At 57.6% G+C, this 22,615-nt stretch overlaps 1 protein-coding gene across 1 annotated transcript in view; it reads left to right on the top strand.

The window, feature by feature from the left end:
* Window positions 1-21,581, top strand: part of WDR18 (WD repeat domain 18) — a 26,915-nt gene extending 5,334 nt beyond the window's left edge. Inside the window, exons 2-10 of the mRNA XM_026654976.2 lie at window positions 1,589-1,699; window positions 6,023-6,156; window positions 8,199-8,340; window positions 9,341-9,484; window positions 9,949-10,013; window positions 11,779-11,903; window positions 16,622-16,788; window positions 20,224-20,292; window positions 20,673-21,581. Of these exons, the coding sequence (XP_026510761.1) occupies window positions 1,589-1,699; window positions 6,023-6,156; window positions 8,199-8,340; window positions 9,341-9,484; window positions 9,949-10,013; window positions 11,779-11,903; window positions 16,622-16,788; window positions 20,224-20,292; window positions 20,673-20,804 (1,089 nt within the window). The 3' untranslated portion in view covers window positions 20,805-21,581. The remainder of the gene's footprint in view (window positions 1-1,588; window positions 1,700-6,022; window positions 6,157-8,198; window positions 8,341-9,340; window positions 9,485-9,948; window positions 10,014-11,778; window positions 11,904-16,621; window positions 16,789-20,223; window positions 20,293-20,672) is intronic.
* Window positions 21,582-22,615: the final 1,034 nt, after the last annotated feature.

The following is a 22,615-nucleotide window of genomic DNA, read 5'->3' as shown; positions in this document are numbered from 1 at the left end:
CCCTAACTTCCACACTCTGCCTCTTGCACTCCAGCTAGGGTGACCAGATAGTAAATGTGAAAAATCGGGACAGGGTTGGGGGGGCAATAGGCACTTATATAAGACAACGCACAAATACCGGGACTGTCCCTTTAAAATCAGGACATCTGGTCACCCTAACTCCAGCCAAAAATGGGGACTCCACTTGCTCCAACCTAGCTGCCCCCCACTCCACCAGCCGCACAGAAAAGCCCCAGCTGGCTGCAGGTTGCGTTGATGTTCATCAGCCTTCAGGATGAGATCGCTGCCTGTCACAGACCTAACCCTCTGCCCCAAACCTGGAATCTCCTGTCCTTTGTCACTCCCATTCGCTGAGCTGTAGAGCAAAAAATCAACCAGCCCAGATATCTTCATGCACAGCCCCTTCCTCACCCCGATCCCAGGGTTTATTCCGCTCCCATCAGCTCTCTTTCTCCACAGAGCTAGAGAAGAGCATCCACCAGGAGGCAGCGTTAGACCCATTATTTTATTTCTTTAATTTTTCTATGATCTCCTTACCCTCTGGGCTGCTTTCTGCTGAGCCTCCAGGATTCCCCATCAATGGAGCAGAATTGTATTCAAATCCCTTTCCTTTCAACACCCCTTCCACCTCCAGCGGCTGAAACCTCGTGGGGTAGGAGAGAAGGGAAACCGAGATCTGTCCAACTTTCCTTTTAGCTGAATCTCTCACCCCTTTGGTAGTTGAAACCAAACCAGCAAAGTCCCTAGCAGTCTTGTTGCTAGTACAGTTTTAACCACAGTGTGGAGAGAGCCTTTGTCTGTCCTTCATCTTCCTCCTCTGCTCCATTGTGCTGCTCCATCATCTTCCTCCTCGGCTCCTTTCTCACCCTTATCCTTTCTCTGTTTCATCTGCAAACTCCAGTGGTACAGGCAGAGAAACCAACCATGTGTTAAGGAAGCGCATTAAACCAACCATGTGTTAAGGAAGCGCATTAAACATTGGAAATCAGATATTCTCAGCAATGGCTTCCCTGTTACGGCGTATGTTGGGGTAGCCTCTATGACCTTATCCAAGACTTCATTTATTTCTTTTTTTTAAAGAACTCAGCTTGACTTTGAACTTGACATACTGTTTTTTGTTGACATATAATTAAATTACCCGGAGCTGATTGGACTTACACTTGGGGTGGGTGCAGGGTATACCACACATCTAAAATATACAAGTATTAATTAGCTTATGTACACATTTGAAAGCAGACTGCCAGATCCACCTTTTATTTTACATTGGACTACCCCTTTTATGACTGGTGCATTAATTTTTGGGACCCAGTCTCTACAGGGATCATGAGTTGGCCACACCACACCTAGTTGGCCATCGCTTGCTTTCTTGCTATCTCTTTTCTACTAGCTACGTATTTTACATATTTACAAAGCAACTGTGAATTAATGTTTTCTTCATTGTTTCATCTCCTTGATCAGAATAGACCAACAGCCTGGACTGGAATTAAATCTGGGTCCTAATTCCTCTTCCCAGATCCTATCCCACCCCCAGTGAATCTCTGCCCACTCACTGAATGCTAATACCCCTTTGCATTCTTTGTACTCCTAGGACCAACTCCAGCAGAAGATCATCTGCCCTGGGCTGGTGACCTGCCTGACAGCTTCCCCTAATGGTCTCTACATCCTGGCAGGCATTGCTGAGAGCATCTATCTGTGGGAGGTAAGAAGTCTGAGGGCTGCTTGGAAGCAGCTGGATAGGCTGTTGAGTTAGAAATGAGACCACATATCGGTAAAGAACCCCCAATAAAAAGCTGCCACCGTTACAGTGAAGCAAGTTCATTCAATAGGCTATTGGAAAAATAAAATATATTTGCTATAATGAGCTTGACTGTGCAGTTTCCATCTTTCATTTCCCATAGGGGCAAGAACTGTCGGTCGAGTACAACACTGAGCACGTTGGCACTTAATAAAGAGAGGACTTCTGGTTGGTACTTTGGTTATGTAGATGATCGCTTCAGGGTGCTTCCTGTTGTAGGCAAAATGAACACAACCTGAACTCTTGAATGCCTTTCATCCAAAACGCTTTATTAATGAAACTCCACAGTGCTCCTGGGATCGGGGTGGGGGGATATTACGCCCATTTGTGAGCTAAGACATTGAGTTGGGGGCTTGCTCAAGGTAATACCATGAATCAGTGATAGGGCCTTCAGTACATGCCAGGAGTCCATGCTCTGCCTCCAAAGGCCAAGGTGTGCATTAGCTCAGATAATGGTGAATTGAAATATATGGTGCCACGGGTCCGATTCTTCAAACGGGCCCTAGGCCTTTGTTCTAGGCCTTCTGATCCATTCATGGCTTTTCCCTGGCATGTGAAAAAACCAGGAGTGCCATGTGTTATGGGCACAACTGTCTGGTAAGTTGGGAGCCAGCTTGAAAGTTTCACTAAATATTTTTGAGACTTAACTGGGTTTAAAAAAAAAAAAAAAGAATTAAGCCCCAAGGAGGCACAAGGACACAGCAATCCTTGAGGGGGAGAAACGGAAGCACGTGTTTGTCGTATGACACTGAGTTCCAGGGACAGCAGCCGATCCGAGCGCAGAGATTTGCGTACGGTCCAGTTACTGAAAAGCCCCATCCCATTTGGCATCGGTAATTACACATTATCTGTGCTCTCTGACTGGCTGAGGACTTTCTAGGCCAGTTACAAATAATTTAGGAATTCTTTGCTTGTGTGGAAACCACCTTTGTGCAGTTACAAGAAAGTGCCACAAGGGGGCAGGGGCTGCCTTTCTAGCAGGGCATTTGCTTCATTGCGCATGGGTGTGTGAAGCTGTCAGGTACACTTTGGGGGGTCGGAGCCAGCTGTGTGAGCAGATGCTTCTCCCCCCTCCCTCCCCGGGCTGCTCCAGCAGCCTGTTCTTCTATGTAAGGGGAGAAAGGGGCCCTGCCAGGAGGCCCAATGAGAGGGTGCTGGGTCTCCTCTCTGGTGAGCACTCTTTTTCCCCACTTAATATTTGTATGGGAGGTTAGGGCTGGTGACAGGTGCTGGCTGGTTCTGATCATCCCCAGGTCAGAGAGGAGCTTAATTTCCTGTGGCCCGTTCCATCCTTGGGCTCAGAGCTGAGGCTACCCAAAGCGGCTGGTAGGAGGTGGTGTGTAGGGACACAGCTTAAAGGGAAATCTACAATCGTTTTGATCATCCTGACAATCTGTTGACAGGATAAGCTGGGCCAGGAGTCAGGACTCCCTGGGTTTTATTCCCTGCTCTGCCCACTGACTTGCTGGATGACCTTGGCATAGCCGCTCTCTTTGTGCCTCAGTTTCCCCATTGGCAAAAGGAGGATCATGCTGCTTGCTTGCCTCTTAGGAGCTTTGAGATCTTTGAATTAAAAGTTCTTTTGGTCCTTAAGTGTTGATGATCGCAGCGTTTTTAGTAGTTATGCAGGGCCCAAAAATGTGCTAAACGCTTCCTAGGGGAAATAAGAAAGACATGACTTGGTCCCAGCCCCAGAGCTAAACCGCGAAGTGTCTAGCTTGTAAAGTTCTCAATCCCAGGGGATGTTTCTGAGCCTCGTTATTTGAGCAGCTGTATATTTATTGATCAGATTTTGCTTTTAAAATGTGCTCGTGGTACAGTAAAAATAATAATTCACTCCAAGTGCTGAGTCGGGAATGCTGGGCGCACAGGAGCTCCGTGACAGATGCTGTGAGCTGCTCTCTACCGGGCCGTATCTACTAAATACTGCCCTTTCCAACCAGTGCTCTCAAAACACTTTGCACCGACTCACTCCACCTCACAAACCACTCCCCACCCTCGATAGATAGGAAAGTGTTTTGTCCCGTTGGGTAGATGGAGAAACCGAGGCACGGGGAAGGGATTTTTCTGAGGCCGCACAGAACCAGAGCTGGGAATGGAACCCAGGAGTCTCGTGCCTTAACAGCGAGTCCGTCTAGTCTCCAGTTCATCATGGCTTGGTTTCTTTTTATGCACAAATCTGAAAGCAAGTTGGAAACTGGATCTGTCTCTTCTGTGTGGCTCCCTCCCAGCCAGGCCCTCAGGGAACACCTTTAGCAACCTTTTCTCCCAGAGCATCCCAAAGAACTTGACGCTGATGTGCACCCAGCTTGGCTGAAATGCGGCCACCTCTCGGAGCCAAGTCCAGCACAGCAGGCAGCAGCGTAGGGGAGAGAAACTTCCGCCAAGGATGCCGGGAGCAAACTGCCATGAAAAGTGGGCTCTCTAATGTTCAGGCGAAACAAACGGATTTTGGTTTGTAAGGATGCGTCAGAGAGACCAGAACACAATGGGCTGCGTGGTGCTCGGTTCACCTGCCTTGAAGGGCTGAGCAGGGCATGGCCCCTCCGGTCCCAGGCAGTATAGCGTTTCACACCTGCTGCCTACGCCGTCCCAGAGAGAGAGGCGAGCCCAGGGGTTAGGGCTCTAGTCTAGGTCTTGGGAGATCCAACTTCAGTTCCACCACAGGCTTCCTGCGTGACCTTGGGCAAGTCACTTCTCTTTCCTGTGCCTCGGTTTCCCATCTGTAAAATGGGGTAACAGCAGCACTGCCCTGCTGCACTCTCAGCACATTAAAGATTGTGAGGCAGGTAAGGACCTAGATAGATGGATCCTTCCCAGCCCTCTCGACTTGAGCCCTCTGTCACCCAGAGCGGGACCTGTTCCTCACCTCGTGCCAACCAGCGAAAGCTGAATAATTCAGCCCTGAAGCTGAACAAAACTACCGAGGCCCAGTTTCTTTGAAGTCCTGTTTCCGCCGAGTCCCAGCCAGGGCTCTGCCCTTGGTAGTCTTTCACCTGGACTTCATGAGAGCGAGGGAGTGAAGCGAATATTTCAGCCCAGCAGCTGTCCTCTTTATGTCCCCGGAAATGTGTTTGTCCGGCATCCCTGTGTGGGCTCGCAGCTCCTCCAGCCTTACGTGTAATTAGCTGTGCCCAGATGAGTTCAGAGAGAATCTGAGCAGGGAGAATTCCTTCCCGACATCCCCTGCGACCCCACAGGACAGGGAACCAGGGTCGGGGTGCAACTTATTCTTTGGGGAACCTAACCCAGAGGGACAGTAATGGTAACTCTGAGATGCACCCTTGCCCCCATCACCTACTATCTTATGTGCAATAGAAGGGTCTAATAATCTTGATCAGAAAACCTCTTTCAGCTGCACTGGTATTTAGGGGAGGGGGGGAGGGATAGCTCAGTGGTTTGAGCATTGGCCTGCTAAACCCAGGGTTGTGAGTTCAATCCTTGAGGGGGCCACTTAGGGATCTGGGGCAAAAATCTGTCTGGGGATTGGTCCTGCTTTGAGCAGGGGGTTGGACTAGATGACCTCCTGAGGTCCCTTCCAACTCTGATATTCTATGATCTCAGGGAAATGAACTTGTGTGTTTTTAGAGGCGTGGCCGTTCTTGGTGGGAACATCCTAGGGCCCCAAATCTCCAACTTCATTGGCAATAAACCAGGGAGAAAAGCTAGTGGTGGCGGAGCTTGGGAGAATCATATGTTAGTTTCTATTTCTTTGTCATTTGATCTGCAGCAAAAGAGGCATCCATGCTGATATATTCACTGACATTAGGTTCCAGAGACTAATCCCGCTGAGTTTAACGGGGGACAGTTCTCACCTCTCTAAACTTGTTTCAAGCTGTCTGCAGACACCAGCAGACGTCGCTGCGTCAGTTACGCTCAGGCGCGTTTCGAAGGGTCTCTTCGCGACCCTGGGGGCGAGCGACTCTTTTGAAATGACAGGTTAGTTTGGGGAGTGCGGGAGGGCAGCCTCCTGAAGTGAAGTACCAGCTCATCCTGTTCAAGTCCGCAGATGAACGAAGCAAGGTCAGCCGCGCGCACGCACACGCTGTTTAGCTCTCTTGTCTACCTGTTGCATCCTGCCTGTGTGCTCCCTGGAACAGGGATGTCCTCTTTGCTGCTTTCAGTGGGATCTTGATGGGGGGTTTTACACGCTGCTCCAAGGCCAGTAAGGAACGAGGGCTGGGAAGTCTAGGGGCTTTCCCGTGTTCATTTTCTTTTGCTTTCCAGGTCTCCAGCGGGAACCTCCTCGCCATCCTGAACCGACACTACCAAGACCTCACGTGCCTCTGCTTTACCGACGACAGCAGTCACTTTCTCTCGGGGGGCAAGGACTGCCTGGTCCTGGTGTGGAACCTTTACAGGTAGTGTCACATTGCAGTGGGGGCTGGGGCTCCATCCACGGGTGCCGGGGAGCAGTGGAAATTTGGGCTTCTACCACCCGAGGGCGCTGTCTAGCCCAGTGCAGGAGCCGTGGCTGTGGGGAGCCTCCGGCTGTTGTCTGGCTGCGAAGTAGGAGTGGGGCCAGGTGCTGTTCACTCTCTCCCCGGTGAGGGGTTGCACTCGATTGTTCCACCAGGGATGTTCTGTCCTTTAAAGCCAACGTATAGAAACCAAGGAGAAGCAGGCAGGAAAACGCCCACGCAGCTAAACAGGTTGGATACACCTTCCTGGCCAGGTGTATTTCCTGCACACGAGGAAACTGCTTGTGTTAAAGGCCCCTTCCCAAGGAGCACACTCCGTGTAACCAGACACATGCGGGAACTACGTGTGTGTGTGTGTGTGTTGGTGTCACGTGTAATGAGGGGGAGGGAGGACTGGGAGACAGGATGCCTGGGTTCTATTCCTAGTTCTGAGGGGAGCATTGTCTAGTGGCTAGATCGGGGTATATGGACACAGGACTCCTGGTTATAGTCCCAATTCTCCAAGGGAAGCATGGTCTAGTTAGCTACAGCAGGAGAGTGGGGGCCAGGATTCCTCAGCTCGCTTTCCAGCTCGGAGTGGGGGCTCCTGGGTTCTGTTCCAAGCTCCGGGAGAGGAGTGTGGTCTAGCGGTTACAGCAGGGGGGCTGGGGTGACAGGGTTGTAGATGTCTGTTCTCAGCTGCCACTGACCTGCCGGGAACCTTGGGTAAGTCCCTTCACCTGTCTGGTGTCATGCTTGTCCCCATCTGCTGAATGGAGCCACACGCCAGGGCTGCCCAAGGGAGGGCTGATGTTAAGTCAATGTTCGTAAAGTGCTTTGAGATCCTCTGATGAAGGCACTAGAGAAGGGCAAAGGATTCTTATGGCTAATGGACAAAATGCTTCATGTACAGCAGGGAGCGATCCTACCCTGGCTGGAAAGGGGGTGAAGTCCACCAGAGCGTATCGGAGACCTCTCCCTGCTCTGTCTCAGGGACGCCTGCTTTGCTGCTGACCGGCCCGTCCCCTCCTACTGTGGGCTGGGTCCCACCTGCCCGTCACAGAGGCGAAGGGGTGTGGCATGGGGTCTGAGCTAGTGCTTGGCAGCTGTGAGTCTCCCTGGGTGGGGATGTCGGTAACTAACTTGTAACCGTAGGCACCAGTCTGACCCTGCGCGGCCGCTGGGCACGCAGCACCTGTGCCTGAATCGCCTTTACCTTGGTGCAGACACCGAGGAGGGGAGGGGTGGGATTGGATGGGGGGAGTAGCAGTCGCTGGTCGCAGGATGGCTTCTGCTGCGCCGCGATCTAGGAAACAAGACCAGGCTGCCATCCCTGAGCGTCCTAACCCGACCCCATCCTGGGCCACGTGGCAAACAGCCTGGATCCTGCTGCGGCTGCTTTTGGGAGGCAGACGAGCCTAGAATGTCCTGGACACCTGAGTACGTCCGGGGGGGGGGGAGGGGGGAAGGAGCTATGCCAGACTGCACCAGCAGGATGCCAGCCCTGCCGTCGTCTCAGGGGTGGGGGTTCCTGCCCGTTGATGGCTCCACGAAGTGGCGCAAGCTGGAGGAGGCTGCGGCTGAGACGTTTCAGAGCCAGGGACAGTCGCCAGCTCTGGTCTCCTTGCTGGGGTTGGATAGCATCTCCATGATGCTGAGGTCGCTCTTGCGGAGACTCATTCCCTTCCCCGGCTCCCACGAGCATCCCCGTAGGGCCTCCAGCCGAGGGGGAACTGGCCTGGCTCCCCTTGGAAACTGTCATTGGCTTAATCAGCTGGAGGGGGCGCTACTCCTTCTCCCCAGCGCAAAGTGAACCATCGTCCCAGGCCCCTCTCCAGCTTGGCGTCCCAGGTGTCGGCAGCCGAACCTTCATGCTCCCCCTGGCTGCATTGCTGCTCCCTGGAGCTTGTATCCCCACCGCAGCCCTTGCTCCCTTGCGTGGCAGCTGCGCTGTCCCTGCTGCATTTAAATCCCACACACACACTCTGTTCTTCCCATGGCAGCACCCTGCAGGTGGAGCACTCCCAGATCCCGGAGCCCCGCCACGTGTGGTCTCGACACAGCCTGCCCATAACAGACCTGTGCTGCGGCTTCGGAGGCCCCCTGGCACGAGCGGCCACCGCCTCCCTCGACCAGACGGTGAAGGTAAGGCCTGGATCTGGCAGCTCCGGAGACCCGGCCTGTGGTTTCCACGCTGCTGGGTGCCCTGGAGGGCATGTGCGGCTCCCAAAGGGTTAAGCTCTAGCCTCTCTCGTTTGCAGTCCGTTCAGGTCCTTGGCGCTCTCTCCAGTGACTCAGACCTGCCAGTCCTAATGGGGTTTCTCCTCTGAACATTAGCGGCTGTTCTGTCACCTCAAACCCATGTCACCGTGTGCTTGGCAGCTTCCCTGCTCTCCGGGGAGGTGCCTGGTTAGAGCCCTCTGAGTCGTACCCAGCTGGCAATCCCTCCATCCGGCAGGAGCACCGAGCCATGCAGGCTGCAGTACGGGGCCAGGCCCTCTGAGCCTGGCCAGTTCCAGCATAGGACATTAAAATATTCGGTTGGGTCCCTAGGAGGGGAAACTGCCATGGGATATGATGATATGATCCCCGTTTTACAGGCGGGGAGACAGAGATTAAGGGGCTTGTCCAGCCATGCAGTGAGGCCATGATGCAGCTGGGACACCCAGCCTTGTGTTCTGACCACTAAGCAATGCTCCCCCTCTTGGACAGTGATCTCCGGGGAGAAAGAAAAGCATCCAGGAAGGGGAGACTGCTCTAGAGCATAGATAAAAGGAGGGAGCCTGGACCGATCAGGCGGCTTAATTGGAAGTGGATGAAGGGAGGGGGAGTGCAGGAGGCTGGGTAACCATTCTGTGTTGAGCAGCATTGGTTCCCATCTGTATCCTGGAGGCAGTGTCGTCTAGTGAGGAGAATAGGGCTGGTCAGGACTCTCTGCTTTGACCTTGGGCTGGTGGGTCTGTGCCTCCGTTTCCCCATCTGTAGTCTGGGGCGATGCTGCTCCTCCTTCCCAGGCAGGTTAGTGAATGCTGGTGAAGTGCTGCGAGACCCCCTGCTGGAAGGTGCTAAGGAAGGACGACATGTTCTAATAATGCTATTCCTAAACAATTAATTAACCCTTCTGTCTCCCCCTCCTCCCCCCCAGCTCTGGGAAATCTCCTCTGGAGAGCTCCTGCTCTCTGTCCTCTTCGATGTGGGCATCATGGCGGTGACCCTTGACCTATCCGAGTATCACATGTTCTGTGGTGGCATGGACGGCTCCATCTTTCAGGTCGACCTCTGTGCCTGGGTGAGTGATCTGGAAGGGGCCATCTGGGCGGCGGGTGTCCTGCCGGGTGTGTCCCCCAGTGCGTGTGTCCGTCCAGCGGACGGACGGACACGGACACACACACACACACACACCGCTGCAGAAGAGAGCACGTTCCCTTCGTCTCCGCTTCTGTGAGGGGGCGAATTCTGATTCAAGGGACAATGGATTATGGAGCTCAGGCTGCCTGTCTGCACTGGTCCCGGGCCGTAACCCCGGGCGATGCTGCGCCGTGTTGTGGTGGTCGCCGTCCTGACGTGGGATTGCCACAACCCAAGGCCTGAAATGAGCTTGGGGTCAGACCTGGGAGGGGTTTCGCATCCAGCTCTGTCCCTGTCCTGCTCTCCCCTTGAGCAGAGCTCCAGGGAGGCGCTTGCAGTTCCGCAGAGGGAAAGGGGCCAGGTTGATTCTCTTCTTAATTCTCTCTCCTTCCTTGGCTCTCGCAGCCTGTTCAGAGAGACCGAGCCTTCCACTCGGAGCGGGAGAACGGGAAGATCTTCAAGGGGCACAGGTGAGGCGTGGCTCTTACAGCTGCTCTGTCTCTAATAGCACCCCGCTCCCAACACCAGCTCCTCCCTAGCACCAGGTCACGCCAGTGATGTTACACCGCCGTGATGTTACGCCGCCGCCGCCTCTTCCCTCAATGGCCTCTTGGGAGCCGGAGGCGGCAGCAGCAAGCTCCGCGCACCGAGCTGAATTCCAGATGAGAAATAACCCAGGGGAGGGCAGTTGTACTGCAGCCATTTGCCCCCACTGCTCGTGGGAGCAGGAGAGTCTAGTGGTGCAGAGAGAGAGGACTAAGAGTCAGGGCACCCGGGTTCTGTGCCCAGTTCCGCAAGGGAGTACGATTCAGTGGCTACCACAGAGGACCTGGAGCGAGGTCCTCCTGGATTTTATTCCCAGCTCTGGGAGGCGTGTGGCCTAGTGTTTAGACAGCAGAGGGGAACAGGCATGCCGGACTCCTGGGCGGGGGAGGGGAGTGTTGTTCAGTGGTTAGAGTGGGCTCGGGGAGGAGTTGGGCCATGTGGGTTCTGTTCCCACAAGCAGAGAGGTACGGCACGTATCGTGCCAGCCATAGGTGCCGACTTCCCCTCTTTCCTGTGGGTATTTGACCCCCTCTCTGCCCCTGGCCCTGCCCCCACTCCGCCCCTTCCCTGAGGCTCCGCTCCTTCCCTGCCCCCATTCAAACCCCTTCCCCAAAGTCCCCACCCCAACTCCGTCCCCTCCCTGCCAATATTCCAACTCCTTCCCCAAATCCCCACTCCGACCCTGCCTCTTCCCCACCTCCTCCCCTGAGCGCACCACGTTCCTGCTCCTCCCCCTCCCTCCTGGAGCGTGCTAATGCTGCCAAACAGCTGTTTGGCGGCAGCCAGGTGGGAAGCGCTGGGAGGTAGGCGGGGGAGCGGGGACGTGGCGCACTCAGGGGAGGAGGAGGGGGGTGGGGAGCTTGGCTGCCAGTGGGTGCAGAGCACCCACTAATTTTTCCCCATGGGTGCTCCAGCCCCGAAGCACCCACGGAGTCGCCGCCTATGGTGCCAGCTCCATGATTTTTGTTGTTAAACCAAGTCCCTGCCTAGTTGCGATCTGAAGAGCCAGGCAGGTCCAGGGTACCTGGCCTGTTGGGACTGGCACCACCACTGAACCCCTCTGATGGGGGAGAAGAGGCCGGGAGCAGCTGGAGGAGAAGAGGAGATGGAGCCCGGAGGGACTGGGCGGGGCATGTCAGGGAATGAGGGCGGAGCCTCAGCAACCCCAGGGTCTGCAGTGAATGATGGGCATGCATTGGGGTGTACGGCGGAGGGGTGCCCGTCAGTGCTGCTCCCCTCCTGAGTCGGTAGCTGATTAGTGACCTCCCCTTTCTTTCCATGCCTGTGTCCCAGCAAGGCCTTGGAGTCCCAAGGAACCCCCCCGCCCCTGCGTGCCCTGCGGTGACCCCGGGGGGGAAAGCAGGATGCTGGTCCGTCCGGGCCGCTCCTTGCATTAGCCAGAGCGCGGAACTAGGAGGCGCCTTGACGTGCTTCCAACCCCGGGAAGGAGGGGCTTGGACCCCTACTGTGCCGCCGTTGGACGGCAAGGCAGCCCGCCTACGGGGAGTGGAGGTGGCCAGCCAGTGGGGTGTCCTGTGTCCACTTCAACCCTGCTCCTCTCTCCTAACCTCCAGGCCAGTCCCCGCGTCCCCACTGTGTCTCCGTAACCCACCGGCCACAGCCACAAGCACGGAGCAGCGCAGCCACTCAAGCCCTCCTGGTCTCTCACCGCTGTCCCTCTGTCCACAGGAACCAGGTGACCTGTCTGTCCGTCTCCACGGACAGCAGCCTACTGCTCTCCGGCTCGCACGATGAAACAGTCCGGCTATGGGACATCCAGAGCAAGCAGTGCCTGCGGACGGTGAATCACAAAGGTGACCGGGACCCTGCGCACCCCTCCCTCCCCGCCATGCGACCCTGCAGAGCGTAGCAAAGCGAGCCAGGAGCAAACGGCTTGCGCCAGTTTTCCCTGTGTGGGACAGTCTGAGCTGAGACCTCAGCCTACTGTTGTGGGGCTAGGGGTGGCTGGTAGGTGTGAATGGTGATCCCCCCCCCCCACCCCCACAAGGATTCCCCTCCTAGCTAGCCGGCCCCCCATCATCTGTAGCCCTGCTTGATAATACAGCCCCCTTTTGGCGGGGAGCGGCAGGCGATGCCCGCCTAGGCCAGTCGTTGAAACCATGCGGGCCGTTGAAGTACCGTGGAGGAATGACAGCGGGGCTTTGATTTCCTGCTTCGTCCGGATCCCATGCAGGACGAGAAGTCGGATTGTTCCCCCGGTCCCAGCTAGAGTGGGGCGGGTGGACTGTGTGCGAGAGGGTGAATTGTCCCGTGCCTCGGACGCTGTGGAACTGCAGCCTGATACGGTCCCATGTCTTGAAGGGGCGGCTGCTGCGGCTCCTTTTAAGCAGAGTCTCCCATGCCCGGGGCAGCTGGGCCTACCGAGAGGGGCTCGGAGATAACACCTGTAGCCTGCTCGCCCCTGTTGCAGCTCCCGCCCCCGAGGGCACTGGGAATGATGGGGTGAGGCCGGCAGGAACCAGGCTGGCCCCTGCTATTCCTAGCCTGACCTCCAGTGTTCCCACGCACCCACCCAGTCGAAGAGGCTTGAGCCTGGATAAAGGGGAGACCCAGCTGATGAGCATTTAATGCAGGAAGCGCTGCCGCCCCCACTTGGGCGCTCTCCTCGTCTATCTGCCCAGGAGAGGGCCCGAGCGAGCTTGACGTGCCGCGGAAAGGTCGGGATTCACCGCTACGCTTCCCGGAGCTGTGGGACTTTCCAATGGTCTCTCCCTCCCCCTCCCTGATCACTGCCATCCCTCGTGCCAGGAGCCAGATCCATCCCATAAACCGGTGCTCTGACCCTGTGGTCCTGCAGCCCGCCCGTGAGGGGTAGAGACAAGCACAGGCCTGGCTGACGTGGCTGGGGCCAGTAGCTGGAGACCTACGGGCTAGAGCAGTCGGGAGAATGATGCTCTCCGTGCAAAGGGCAGGAGAGAGCTGCCCCCAGGCCGGGATGGAGAGTGAAGTACAAGAGACAAACCCCAGAGGAGGCCGGAAATAGATCCGAGGAGTCAGAGGGCAGCGTGAGGCTGCGGCTGCCAGCTAGAGATGACCAAGGATGTTACGCCAATATGTTGAGGGGCAGAGGGGGGCAGGCAAAGGGGCCTTTCCCGCAAGGTTTGCTCGTCCGTGGCAGGTTGGGAGGGGAGCCTGTCAGCGCGGGTGGACGGATGGACTCTGAGGAGTTGGTGCTAGGTGCTGTTGAGTGATGAGCTGCGACTCCAGGCAGGGCTACCCAGCAGGGCTCCCCTGTCCCTGAGCCCCCTGCCTTAGCATTCGCTAAACACACGCGCTGGTGGGAGAGCGGGGGGAGCAGCGTCAAATCTGGAGAAACGTCCCTGAGCGACCTTCGTCCTGACAGGCCCGGGAGGTGGAATTTGGGCTCCGCCCAGGGCAAGAGCAGAGGAGTTGCCAATGGAGAAAGCAGGGAGCGGGGAGGGTGGCAGACTCCTGGGTTCTGTTCCCAGTGCGGCCACTGACTCCCCTTGCAGAAGTCACTTCCCCCAGCTAGTGCCTCAGTTTTCCCATCTGTAAAATGGAGCGAATGGTGCTGCTCCATCTTGGTGAAGCACTTTCAGATTTGAGGAGGGGGGGCGGCCGTGGGACTAAAGCACGGAGCGGAGACTCTGGAGACTCTGACCTGGGTTAGGGCCTCCGGGTGTTTGCACGGCAGAGGGAGTGTTCTGGTAAGTCATCTCCTTTATGGTTACTCGACCGAGTCCCTGTGGCCACGTTGGCAGGAAGCTGCTCGCTGGCCGATAGCTGATACGTCCATCACGAAACGCTTCTGGGAAGGAGTCTCCTGCTCCTTCCATGTGGCTACCAGGCTCTGCAGCAGTCTGGCAGGGAACAGGGACTGGGCGCAGCGCCGGAGCTTCGGGATAATTTATGACGGCTCTGGGGACTTGTGGTCTCTCTGCGCTCCTTGCTAATTGCCTTCCTGTGAAGATGCCTGACCTGTTGGGGACCCTGGGGCTAATCTAATGGATGCTTTCAAAGTTTGTCGGCTTGGGGCCGGGGGAGCAACATTTTAAACAAAGTCTCATGGTGGCAGTGGGTGGCTTCGGAGAGCAGCCCTTGGCAGGGAGAGGCCTACTTCTGAGCCGGAGAGGCAAGGCCTTTAACTGTCCTGCTGTGTCTAGACCACAGCGCTGCTGGGTACGCTCTTTCCCCCGGTTACCCGCTGTCTCCTCCGCGTGGGGTACCTAGGGCCAGCCCTGGCCATGTGCCCCTGTGAGCGGGACCCGAGTCCATGGCGATTTCTGATCAGCCTGGGTTTGGGGATGGTGCTGGGGAGCAACCCCCCCCCACCCACCCACCCCCGACAAATGTTCAGCCCTTCTCCCTTGGAGAGAGACCCACAGTAGCGTTCAGTTCAGGGCCCACTTCAAAACTGGCAAGAACCTTCCTGGGCCATGTCTCGATCTGCTCCCCTCCTTGTTCCCTCTGTCTCTTCCTCATCTGCCACTTGGTCAGCGCAAGAGCCTTCTCCTCTGCATTTCTCTCCATCCACAGCCGCCTTCGTTCATTCCTTTGGCCTGCCATACTCAGCTGGGAACGTCTCTCTCCTCCTCTTAGCCGTCTACCCCCTGAATTCCCCCCTTCCCCCCCGTGCTATCGAGCTGCATGGAGCAGTGACGGGGGGGGGGGGGGGGGGTGCACCAAGCTTGTTTTTAATTAGCCACCGCTGTGCTGTTCTGGCCCCGCACACGACCCCCCTCTCCCCACCCCTCTAGATGAGCGGAGTTTGGAGGCTGCAGCTGCTCGCACCTGCTACTCCAGAGCATATGGGAGCCTTCTGGGCTGGGGAGGCAGAATTTGGAAGTGTGTTTGCCTGGGTGATGGATGCGTGTGTGTGTTTGCCTGGGTGATGGATGCGGGGGTGTGGGTGTGTGTTGGCGGGGGATGTTGGGGCAGGACGCCTGATGGAAACCAGTTGTCTGTGTGGGTAAAAGCAGTAATTAAAGCGTTCATTAACTCTGCCAAATGAGTGGGTGACCGATCGTGCCTGCGAGGCGCAGGCTGGTGATGGATGGCTCGCTCTGCAGAGGACAGCCGGCCCGCTGCGCTCTGCTGCACCCAGGCAGCCTTTTCCCAGCTGTACACCGTGCGGAGAGGGGATGGGGTGCTCTTTCCAGGGGAAGTCGCTCCCCGTCTGCAAAGGGATCTTGCACCTGCAAGGTCTGGTACTACCGGGGGGGGATGGGGAAGAGGACATTTACCCCTCCCCCCCCATGATCTTCAGGGTCCCCAGGTTACTGGCAGAAAGGCCAAAGTGGGTCCAGGCTTTGTCCTTTGTCTACATAGTACATCACAGCAAAGTACTGACACTAGCCCGTGCTTTACTTCTTTAACGTCTCAGATCCAAGCTTTTCCAGGGGCGTAGTGAGGCCCTGACTCCTGGCAGCTTGCTTGGTTTTTAAATAGCGACCACCAGGGCCCCCAAAAGACACACTCTGGGGGGGGGGCACCAGGAAGGGGACCCTAGATCCAGCACGGCTTGCAGGAAGGCTTGGGGTGGGTGGAAGGAGAGTGCGCCCTGAGCCTTGGCTCCTGCAGCACCACGTGGATTAGGGCAGGGTGGGCGCTGGTCACTTCCGGGGGGGGGACCCCAATCTCCCAGGGAAGAGGCTGACGGGGCTCAGCTGTCTGCAGCAGCTGAGGGAAGCAAATCAGGGGTCTGCTTGGGGGGTGGGATGGGACTGTGCTCCACGTCCTGGGGGATTTGGGAAGCTCGTCTAGTTCATGTGTGAAGCTGCCGTGGATGTTCAGGGGTCCTGCGTGGGGGGGTGGAGGGGGGCAGGGTTGTCAGCCTGCCCTGCTGCACGCACCCCTTCCCAGCTCCAACCATCCCCTCCCCCAGCTGGGTCTCCTCTCCCCTCAAGTGTCAGCATTGCAGCTTCTGTAACCCCATAACCTCCAGCTTGAGGCCTGGGCGCCTCTCCCTGGCGCAAGCTCCAGTTCCAGACAGAGGCCGCTCCCTGCTTTCTTCTTCAGTTTTGGGGGCCACAAGGCGCCTCCCCCCCCATCCCTGTCGCACCATCAGCTCTCTCCCCAAAGCAGGAGAGTCCCCAAGCACTTCCAGCCTCCTTTCAATGAGCCAAAGCCCTCAGCGCCTGGAGTGCTTCCCTGGGCTTTGTGAACAGGCTGGGCCCGCTCTGACCCCCTGCGGGGCCGTCCAGCACCCCCCACACTATCTAATTTCCCAAAGCAACCTGACCTCGGACTCTGCATGAGCAGGCCCCCCTGAATCCTGCGTTTGACGCCTTTGAGTCACTAAGGTCGTTCCCCAGGCTTGATCAGCTTGTTGTTGGGGGTTGTTTTTACGGCTTGGAACCCAGGAGTCCCGACTCTCAGTCCCCCTGGCTGCTCTAAGCACGAAGCTACGCTCCCTGCCAGAGCCAGGAAGGGAACCCAGGAGTCCTGGCTGCCGCACGGCCCTTCCTTTCGTTTCCTGGTCTGCCCAGGCGACCCCTGAGCGTCTGAACTGTGTAAACGTGACCGGCTCTTCCTTGTCCTTCATCCCCAGGCCCAGTGACAAACGCCTTCATCGCGCTGGCCCCAGCCAACATGTTTAACCCAGACAGCAAGCCCGGCGTGCCTCTGCCCAAATTCAGCAAACACCTGCACGGGACCGAGAGCAGCGAGGATCAAGGAGCCGAGGGGGTGACGCTGCGCCTCGGCCTCCACCAGCAGGTAGGAGCAAACGTCGCCGGCGTCTGAGCTGGGCCTGGGGGGGGTGATGGATATTGATCCAGCCAGAGCAGAAGCAGGTGGCTGGTCCCTGCTGATCTGATGCTGCTAGGTGGTAGCTTGTTCTGGCATAGCAGAGGAGGTGGGCGGAGAGACCTGACGGACACCTAGTTTACAGAATACCCAACTCCTGTGTAGTGGATGGGAACGGCCTGAAACCCCAGCGTCACGGGCAGCACCCCTGGGACTGGCCATTCCGTAAATCGGGCTGATCTAGAGGTTAGAGCAAGGGGGACTGGGAGTCAGGACTCCAGGCTTGTATTCCTGGCTCTGGGAGGGGATTGAGTTACTAGTGGTTAGAGCAGTGGCAGGGGGACAGGACTCTTGGGTTCTATCCCCAGAGGTGTGGGGACGTCTCTGCTGAGGACCCTGCACTGGCTGCCTGTCCCAGTAACAAGCCCCCGAGCTCCCATCAGCCTGCCCTGCGAGATGCCCCCTTTCTCATGCAGAATGAAGGAGCCCAGCTGCTCTGCCCGCCCCTCCTCCTATGCAGACCTTGGCTGAAGGTTCTTTACTGTCCCCAGGTGTCCTAACGAATTGCTGGCTTTGGAGGGGTTTCTAATTAACTGATTGTGGCTGAGAAGCTGGAGCTCCTCCCGTGGAGGGGAATTAAAGAACAGTTTCTCTTGCTCTTCCACCCGCAGAAAAGGCTTAATTAGCACTGTGCCCTCCGCCTCTGAACTAAGGGGTGAGAGGGGTGTTGAGGGCGTTAGATGGTGCGAATGGGAAAGGGATCCAGGGCCGTGCTGTCCTGCACGGGGCCTCTGTCCAGCCTGGGTGGAGGATTGTTTGTGTCGCCTGCTTCTGCAATGCTTTATCCTTCTGCTATAACGGTTCAGGTTCTGTGAAACCGTGGGGCGTCGGGGCTTAGCCGCACACGCTGTGATTGCACCGGGCAATAGCAGGTTTTCAGGACGGAAGAGGAGAGGAAAAGGTGCCCGACCTCTGCAGTGCCAGTGTAGGTCCTCTTCCCCCCCGGCCGTCACCAAGGGCGGTCGAGATTGTTACAGTCGCCGGCTGGAGCCGCAGTGCTGTGTGGAATCTGCCACCACGGCGATCTCGTCCGATCCCCAAAGCTCATCATGCAGGGGAGGGGGAGCAGCTAGGGAGGGCGAAAAATTGGGCTGGGGTGGGGGGTAATAGGCGCCTGTATAAGATAAAGCCCCAAATATTGGGACTGTTCTGTAAAATTGGGACATCTGGTCATCCCAAAGCAGAGTCGGGCCAGGTCGGTAACTGTATGAGTGACACCAAGTGCTGCAGGAAGGGGCGGTGACGGGTTGGCTTCCCTCTGTCAGCACTGGCCCCAGTGCCCCAGCACGTTAGGGGGCACGGGGCTGCTGGGAGCAGGGTGGGGGTCGTGTCCCTTGGAGTCTGCGCTGACCTCAGTGCCTCAGCCTAGCACTGAGGGGCGCCGTGCTGCTGGGAGCTGTGTGGGTGACCCAGACGGAGGTACTCTCCCTTTTGAAACCAGCGCTGCCCCTCTGCCCCAGCAGAGTGCTAGGAGGTGCTGTGCTGCAGGGGGCGCTCTTACCATTGGTCACTGCCAGCCCTATGCCCCAGCATGGTGCTGTGCTGCAAACCGAGGCCCTGGGGGCCAGTGCGGTTCTGCACAGAGTTTAAGGCCACAAGGGACCATCTGCTCCTCTAGTCCGAGCTCCTGCGTAGCACAGACTGGTCAGTTTCACCCAAACACCCCTACGCTGAGTCCGGGGACTTCTTTTACACTAAAGCATGTGCGTGCCCAGGAGCCCTAAACGGTAACGTACATGGACAGGGAGTAGGCGAGACCGAGGTGGTCCGAGGCCCCCGTCCCGGCAAGGAATTGATTAGGTGAAACATCCAGACGACCCAGCAGGCCCTGCATTCCCCTGGGTGCTTTCCACAAGTGTCTGAGCGCTCTCTTCCGCCCTGGCCGCGCCCCCATGCAGCTAAATTAATGCCGCCTCCCTACGACCTCTCGCGGTGCCCGCTGGGGCAGTAATCTTTCCTTCCTGCCTTCTGCTGTCGCACGGGGAGGTTCACACTGGTCGTGCTTCAGCGACGGGGATTGGCGGCCGCCTGGGGGCCGCACGCAGCGCTTTAGGGATGTATATTAGTAACCGTGGGGCTCATTATGTGCTCCCTTCGTTCCCCTGCCCCGCCTCTGCTCTTTCCTCTCTCCCCAGCCGCCTACCCCAGCCCCCGTGTTTGTTCGTTTGGGCAGCGGGGAGCCCTGCTGGGCTGGAGACATCCGTCTCGCCAGCAGCTCTTATCTGTCCCTGCTGTAGCCCCGCACGCACGCAGCGGAGCAGGGGTCAGGGCTAGGCGCTGGCAGTGCGGTGTCCCCTGCGGCTCTGCTCAGCAAAGGCAACTCCTGCCCGGTTGTAATCGCCCTCCACTGGCCTGTGCGCGCGTGGAGACCGGTGACCTGAGGCATGCAGCCTGCCTTTCACAGACTGGGGGGGGCCTGGCGCCCAGGGAAGTCAGCTGAGCACCTTTGCAAACCAGGCTGCTCGTGACTAGCCCAAGGTCACGCAGCAAGTCAGTGGCAGAGCTGGGAAATCCCTTGCTCTAACCAGTAGGCAATTGCATACCCCTTCCCCACGCCACCGATGTCTCCCAGCTCCACTGCGTCACTGGGGTTTGCTGTCGCAAACTCCAGCTCAGCTCTCTGACCTTTAACCACCTCCCCGGTCGTTCTGCGGGGGGAAGGGCAGTTCTCGGGCTAGACAGGAAAGCGGTGTGTAAAACCCGACCTCTGGCTTCTCCCTGACCTGCGAGCAGCAGTGTAGCCGGGCTCCAGAGCACAATCTGGAAGGCGTTGGGAGCCACAGGCCCTGGGGGACCAGGAAATAGAGGACTCCGCACCTGGGAAGGAGCGAAGGGGACACTGAGGACAAGGAGGAAAAGTCCCTGTTGCCTCCTCCCTGGGGACGTCTGCGTGGCCCCGGGGCTCCCTGCACGGCTGGTGCTGCCGCTTGGGGCTTCCCGCCCGCTGGCTGTGGATGATGGTGCATGGCAGGGAGATTGGGCTAGCATGGGCCCCCCCCCCCCACTCCTCTAAAAGGGAGTCTGCAGCACCATCCTGCTTCTCATCTCAGGGATGTACCGAGGGGAACGCGCCAGGGCAGGGGCGGTGGGTGGGGAGAAGGGAGTGGGCATTGTTCAGCCAACGGCGGAGCGGGGAGGAGAGATCTCGTCTGTATCGCCCGCGTCTCCTTTCGGAAATGAGACGCGTGGCTGCAGCCCGTGTGCACGAGGTCCCAGATGAGCTCGGCCAGGGGCCAGCAGTGCTGGGACATTCTCTGGGCACTGCAGGGTCCCGCAGTGGGTTTTGGGGACTGTAAGACAATGGGGTCATGGCCTCACTGACCCCTCCAGTGTGTTTCTTTGCAGGGGGCTGGGGAGAGCTACTTGGAAAAGGCTGAACGGTTGTACTCGCAGATGTGCTCGACGAGGGAAAAGGTGAGTCCCACGCACACCAGGGGGGCCCCAGCAGGGCTCGGCGAGGGTTGGCAGTGGAGGGTGGTATGAAATGGGGGGCATCTCCTTCCAGGCACACAGGGTCCCCCTGGAAGCAGGGTGCTCCCTAAGGCTTCCAGGAAGGTCTGTTAAACGCGCTCCCCAAAACCTGGGAACCTTCCCAGCACAGGGTTAGGGGGTGTCTCAAGCTGAGAGACTTCAGGGCAGGGAACCTGGGATGAGGGGGTAGATAATAAGAGGTTTGGGGGGTTACTGTCGTCTTGGGGAGACCCTGGTTACTTTGTCCCGCTAGTTCCTCCTCCCTCGGGCCTGGGGAGTCGAGACCCCTTCTCCAAGCCCCCTCTGCCACCCTCTCCCTGCAGAACCTGATGGGAGACCAGGAGCAGCTGAAGATTCAAGTGACTGAGCTGGAGGATGAGGTCAGCACGCTCCGGAAGATCAATAAGAACCTCTTTGACTTCTCTGCCCGCATCATCACTAAGACAGCCAAATGAGCGCTCGCCCCGAGCCCTCGCGCGCCCCCGCCCAGCCCTGCAGAGCTCTCGGCGGGGAGGCGCCGGTGCCCACGGCCGCGTGAGCCCTGCAGTCCCGTGGAAATCCACAGCACACGCCAAGCAAACGGGCCTCCACACGCAGACTCAGCCACACAACAGCCGAGCACATGTAGGCAGGACGCTGCATGTGCCGTCAGCCACGCGTTGTACGCGCAGTCCCCCGTGGCCGTTTTCACACACCGCCGTCTGCACGCGTCGGCGTATGCAGGGGAAGTGCGGTGGGATCTCAGCAGTGTTCTGGACTGAGGGCACCGGGCGCGCGGGAGACCAAACTGGTGCGAATGGAGATACTAAAGGGAACTGTTACCAGGTTGGGGGCAGAGGGGTGGCAGATACAGGGGGACACCCCCCTGCTCTTCCCCGGACTCCCCTTTTTCTTACTCTGCCATGGTGCACGGACAAAGCAACAGGTGCTGCTTTTGTCTCCTACCACGCTGGAGTTGGGGAGGTGATTTTCTGTCTCTCTCTCCCTCCCCAAGCGGAGATGCTGCTGCTGCTTGGCCCTGAATCCTCTGCACTAAATTGGCTGGCTGGGGGGCAGGGTTGGAAATGCCCATCGGTGCCAAATCTGGGCCTGACAATCACAGAGCCTGAGCCAGCGGGACACCAACGCCTGCTGGAAGCCCCAGTCCTCTCTCCCCGCCCCCGCCCGTTCCGCTGGCTTGTTTAGTGCGCAGGAGGGAGGGAAGTAGCTTGTAGCCTCCCCATTTCTGTCCAAGTGGGGGGGGGTTACAGCCCTGCTCCCAGGTTGGGTTGGGGGTATCTCAGGGTGTAAGGTTAACCCTTTGTGGGAGGTGCATTGGGTGCTACATGGATGACGCATACAGTCGCCTACGTCAGAGCCGCTGAGTCAAACTCGTCCCCAGCCTGGGAGGTTGCTATTTTTTATCATCAGTCTGGAGCCAGTTCCTTTGTTCTCAGACCGTTTTCTTGGGAATTTGCCTTTGGACTCGGTCTCCTTTCGTATCCTGTGTTGTGGTGTTTGGTTTGATTGGGGGGTTTTTTTTACATAAACGTTGTTTTTATAGTGATATGTGCTGGGGTTCTTCAGGTCTTTCTGTAGTGCTGTCTAGCCAGGGATCTCAAAGCACCCTGGGAATTGGTTAAGCCTCATAACAACCCACTCCCCAGTGGGACAGGTGTGTGGTAGTATCCCTGTTTCACAGATTTGGGGGGGGGGGGAAACTGGGGCACAGAAGCAGGGAAGAAACTTGCCCACGGTCACTCAAGAAGTTTGTGTCTTGGATTCCTTGTCCGCTCCCTCTCAGAGCTTGGTCTGGAACCCAGAAGCCCTGACTCCAGTCCCCTGCCCTACCCACTAGACCACGCTCCCTTAATGACCGAGCGATGGCGTGTCGCATTTGCAGCCAGTCCTCTGACCAGCTCAGGGGCTCAGCTCCCCTCTGACCGGCTCCACCAGAGGGAGTGAGGCAACCCAGCTTCACGTGGGGCTAATTAACTCACTAAGAAACAGAGAGGCAGCTAGTTAGGCAGGGAAGCCCCTGGGCATGGTACAAGGCAGCGGCTCCCAGTGTGAGGAGGAAAACCAAGGCTCCTGGGGAGAGAAACAGGCCCCAGAGCAGTGAGAGAGAGATCTTCACCAGAGCCGGCTTCTCAGGAGGAAGCTGATGAGGGGGACGCGCCAGCAAAGGACACCGAGGAAGAGCGCTCGTGGGCGGGACAGTTTCCAGACGGAAGGCACTGAAGGGCAAGATGCAGAGAAACTTGGCTCCGTGAAGGACTTCAGCAGG

The sequence above is a fragment of the Terrapene carolina genome, unplaced genomic scaffold (assembly GCF_002925995.2).
Source record: "Terrapene carolina triunguis isolate 2854851 unplaced genomic scaffold, T_m_triunguis-2.0 Scaffold194, whole genome shotgun sequence".
In the NCBI taxonomy this organism is placed as follows: domain Eukaryota; kingdom Metazoa; phylum Chordata; order Testudines; family Emydidae; genus Terrapene; species Terrapene triunguis.
This window is presented reverse-complemented; position numbering and strand designations above follow the sequence as displayed.